This window comes from Engraulis encrasicolus, chromosome 1 (assembly GCF_034702125.1).
Source record: "Engraulis encrasicolus isolate BLACKSEA-1 chromosome 1, IST_EnEncr_1.0, whole genome shotgun sequence".
NCBI lineage: Eukaryota > Metazoa > Chordata > Actinopteri > Clupeiformes > Engraulidae > Engraulis > Engraulis encrasicolus.
In genome coordinates this window covers 5,832,000-5,836,999 of record NC_085857.1, presented here as the reverse complement: position 1 = coordinate 5,836,999, position 5,000 = coordinate 5,832,000, and the positions used below count along the sequence as shown (strand labels likewise).

The window sequence follows — 5,000 nt, the reverse complement described above, 5'->3', positions numbered from 1 at the left end:
TACAAGAGCACCCAACTCACCACCCCGATGAGGTCTCCTCGACCGTACTCCCCCACCAGCTCCTTCTTGCCGTTGGCCTTGCGGATGACCGAACGCAGACGGCCGTTCAGCACGATGTAGGTGCAGTCGGACTGGTCGTCTTGCCTGAGGATGGGGGAACACACACAAAGATGGATTTAGGACACAAAGTAACGTCCCTGTGCACAACCACTGTCCAGGTGCTGGTAATGTGGAGTAAGAGTAATCCAAGTAAATGAAGGATGAATCACCGCACACTGGTATCTTTGCTGGTAGTTTATTTGGTGAACAACGCGTTTCGCTATTGCTTCATCAGGTTCACTGATACCAGTGTGCGGTGATTCATCCTTCATTTACATGGATTTAGGACAATTTTAGTCATGATGACACGTTTCCACAGTTTAAAAAAAAATATATATATTTTAGTAGTCCTTCGGCCTGATGCAATAGAGGAAAAGTTGTATTAAGGGCAAGGATGATTAACCTCTTTTCATTCGGAGGGGCCTCTTTAGATTCTATAAAGTCCCCTAAGGGCCATACTATGAATCAGGGGTGGATCTTAAACATTTTCCCCACCAGTCACTGTGGCAGGTAGATTCTAAAATCTACCAGTCACTCACAATTTTTACCAGTCAACATTTTTACATTTATCATACTGAACTGTTCCAAACATTGTAATGCCAAGTAAGATCAGTTTCTGATCAATACTTTTGTTTCATAGGTCATAAATTCAGTTAATGTGATGCCAATAAGTCTTTTCATTACCATTTGCTTAAAACTTTGATGTTGGATGCTGTGTATAATTCAGCATTAACCCAGGCACCTGTAGAAAATGTTCACCTGTCAAGGTGACTGGTGGGTTGACATATTTCACCTGCCAAAGGCCAAATTCACCCGTCATTGGCAGGTGGACTGGTGCTTATTTCCATCTCTGCTATGAATGAACACAAACCAGGATTTCCGCCTGCACTTTAGGCCTAATATTGAAGGTGGCCTCTTTACAACAGACCCCACCCCTCACTAGGTCCCCTGAAAACATACGTAACAAATTGTATTGCAAATGTAATTTCTAAGAGGTCACATTCCCATAGCAAAAACAGTTACTTAATTAAGTCCGTTCGGTGAAATAGAGGACTGTGAAATAAGGAATAAATATGTGCGAATATTTATTCTTTTTTCATGTGCGTTCTTTTATATCCTGTACCCAACGGCAATTGCTTTTTTGGGATGTGCACGCAGCAGGGGTTCCCGACATAAAAAGGTTATGACTCAAAATGACACACACCCGTGTTGCACGTTTATAAATGGGCTAATCATTAAACAACTCTGTGGCCTTGATTGTCTTGATTGCTATTACAAGAATCCTATTGCAGCAGTGCAGTGATAACATGCATGTGTGTCAGTGTAACTGAATGAGCTCACTGTCCCCTCACATTAGTACACACCCCTCACGTTTCACACTATCTTTTCATGGTAAGTTCTTCAGGCCACAGAGTTATTTAATGATTAGGTCATTCATAGACGTGCAACACGGGTGTGTGTCATTTCGAGTCATAACCTTTTTATGTGTGTGGTAATACAGTCTTTTGTATTACACTGTCATTTATTTCCGAATTGTTAAGTCTTTACATAATGTTTTCAAAAGCGGAAGTTTTATTCAGAATAAATGAGTAGACGAGGCCAATGAGTAACTCAATTATATGACAGTTGTGTTAATTAAGGGCTCTGCATACTTCACGTGCGCACTTTGGCGCGTGTGGCGCGAGAACCATTAATGACGTCATCACTTGCGACAGACTATTCATACTTCAAAAGCGCTTTCGCTCGCATTGTCGGAAGTGCCCTCTGCTGTTCATGAGAGAAACGGCAGTATTTTTCGCAACTCGCAGCGTGAGTTCTACGGATGTATAAAATAGAAAGCCAAACACGGCTGCTGTAGGGCTACTGAACGTCTGACTTGTGACTTACCACATTGAAACATATATTTTTTGTTGTAGCCTACATTGCCAGATCATTCCAAGACCATGTGAGAGCATTGTTCTGGCGGCAGAATTTATAAATAGATCGTCGAACACAACGTGCTTCTGAACAAAGTAAACAATTGTTTCACTGAACAACATTTAAGAGAGAAGATAAAATAACTCTCTAGGACATTTTATTATCCTCAAAATGATACAGGATCCATTCTGTAGTAGCCTACAGTAGTTGTAGCCTCTCTTCGCAACTCCTGCTTTGTCTGCCTACCTGCGTGGTCGCTGGTGGCGCACGACAAGTTACAAAAAATGTGGGGTGCACGACGTCGCGCCACGGCAGCTCGCGCCACGGCGTGTGACGTCATTTTGGGTCACGTGACGGCGCGAGTGAGGTCGCGAGTGAAGTATGAAGGAGGGTAGCGCCAGTCACGACAAGTATGAATCCCCCTTAAGTGTGCCTGTGCCTTTTAAACCTACAGTAAGTTATCTCAGACGTTTTAATAGATGTGTTGTGTTGGGGATTGGGATGGCATCCGAAACATCGGGCCATTAAATCTTTGGGGAGCATAGAACAGCAGGGGTGGAGTTATAGGAGGGGCAAGCAGGACATTTGCCCCAGGGCCCAGGGCCCTCCTGCAGTAGCAGTAAGGGCCCTATTAGCCCAGTTTATACTGCGGGCCATTGGCCCAGGAACTTAAGCCCAGGAACCTAAGCCCAGCCCCTGTACCAGTTTATACCGCCTGGGCTAGGCCAGAACTGGGCCAAACCAAGAACTGTTGTCCAGGTAACAGGTCCTCCTCAACTGCCAGGGCCACCAGTTAGCCCTGGTGCTTACAGGTCATTTTTGAATGGGTTACCACGGCTACCATTCCATTTAGAATTTTCAGTTGGCCTGCAGTATAAACGCACCAGGAACTCTAGCCCTGGGCCTAAGTTCCCGGGCTTCAGATCCTGGGCCAAAGGCCCGCAGTATAAACTATGACCTTGTTAAGCCATATGGGGGGCCCGGCCCTAACAGTTTTTGCTCTGGGGCCCTGTGTGCAATTGCTCCGCCACTTGTAGAACAGCATAGTTGCCGCCATGTGTTACTTCCTTTGTGTCGGGGTTTACCTGTAAAGGGCTCGGCCGGCCTCCACTGCCATCCAGTCGATGGCGAAGTCCATCTGACGCACGAAGGCGGACATGCGGATGGCCACCATGTGGGCCGCACTCAGCACCACGTTAGGCTGCTCCCTCATGATCCTGCAGGGGGCAGCACAACACACAGTCAAGTCAAGTCAAGGCAAGGCAGCTTTTGTTGTCAGCTTCTTCATCATATGCACAGGTCATACAAGGAAAATTAAATTACATTACGTTTCTCTCTCTATACCATACACAGGACTAACATTTACAGACTGACATCAAAGTGCACGGCAGGACAGGTAACAGTGATGGACTGGTAACAATGGACAATAGTATTCTTCATATGAAGATAGTTCAGAGAGCTTCGGCGTTCAATTCAGTTGGAACCAGGTTATGGAAATAGAATTAGCTACCTTTATTACAAGCTTTTTAACCAAGAAGAAGACTGCCTCGGACATTTTCATAACCAGTTTCTTCATATGCACAGGTCATACAAGGAAATTGAAATTAAATTTACGTTTCTCTCTATATACCATACACAGGACTGACATTTACAGACTGACATCAAAGTGCAGGACAAGTAACAGTGATGGGCCAATAACGGTAAAAGAAATAGTCATGAATAACACCTCAGCATTTAACATTGGTGAGTGACATAGTCAGAGTGCTCCAAGTCAACTTGCATGGATATATATTCTTTATTCAATTCCAGGGCTTGATGTTAACTTAACCGACCACTGTGGCTAGTGGTTTTGTTGACATTATTTTTCCCCGTTAGAATATTCTTGCATTTAAAGACAAACAATTGATGCAACTACTATGATTTGTCACACCAAGGAATGAACTACCTGTCAAAGTGGCTAGTGACGGAGACTGGAATTGTTGCTAGCCACAGCAAAGTTTTACCAGCATTTGGCAGGTGCCAATGTCAAGCCCTGTTCAATACTATTGAATGGGGAAAATAAAATATGATTTAGAACCCCCAAACAAATCCAAAATCCCTGCACTTTACAAATCACATTCAAAACAAACTATCATTCCTTACCGGATGTGAAATGAATAAACAGAGGGGGTGGGGGGGGAATCCTCCACTCCATTCCTAACAACTCCTGACATTTTGTGTACCTGTATGACTTGGAAAAGTTTACAGTGACCATATGTACACAAGCCCCGTTTACAGCACCGTTGACAGTATAAATACTGCCTTCATGTTATTGTCGCTTTAGTGCACACACAGCCAGCGTTGCCAGATGTGTCTGACCAAATCCCGCCAAAAATGCTCTTTAAAAAAACACCAAAATGTGCTAAATTCCGCCCAAATTCAACAAATTACATTGACTTCTATGGGCCCAAAACGGCTGGAAAAAAACCCTCCAAATGTCCAATTTTTCCTGTTTTTACCCGCAGACGCTAGTCCCAAGTACCCCAACTGGGCGGGCACCCGCCCAATCTGGCAACACTGCACACAGACTCTCTATCCTATCTCTCTGAACAGGGCTCAATGCCTCTCTATCCTATCTCTCTGAACAGGGCTCAATGCCTCTCTATCCTATCTCTCTGAACAGGGCTCAATGCCTCTCTATCCTATCTCTCTGAACAGGGCTCAATGCCTCTCTATCCTATCTCTCTGAACAGGGCTCAATGCCTCTCTATCCTATCTCTCTGAACAGGGCTCAATGCCTAGACATGTTCTCATTAGTCTAGATTGGAGCTCTGATAAGTCACCTGTGATCACTATGTGTTGCAATGTATTCACCCCGCCGCCTTTGTGAGTTTTGAGACGTTTCAACTGGGACAGAGACTGCCAACTGTGATCACAAGGCGTAATTGGCGACTAGTTGCAATTCCCCCCCGCCCGATAAATCGATAACCGTTTTAGTTGACTAA

The 5,000-nt window shown here is 44.6% G+C and overlaps 1 protein-coding gene across 8 annotated transcripts in view; it reads right to left on the bottom strand.

The window, feature by feature from the left end:
- Positions 1–5,000, bottom strand: part of pnpla6 (patatin-like phospholipase domain containing 6) — a 109,685-nt gene that overhangs the window by 49,461 nt on the left and 55,224 nt on the right. For all 8 annotated transcript variants that reach the window (XR_010034419.1, XM_063195855.1, XM_063195849.1 and 5 more), the window contains 2 exons: positions 3,102–3,233; positions 21–144 (listed from right to left, as the gene is read on the bottom strand). Coding sequence is in view for 7 of the 8 variants with exons in the window: in XM_063195855.1 (XP_063051925.1) it covers positions 21–144; positions 3,102–3,233 (256 nt within the window). In the remaining variant the exon portion in view is untranslated. The remainder of the gene's footprint in view (positions 1–20; positions 145–3,101; positions 3,234–5,000) is intronic.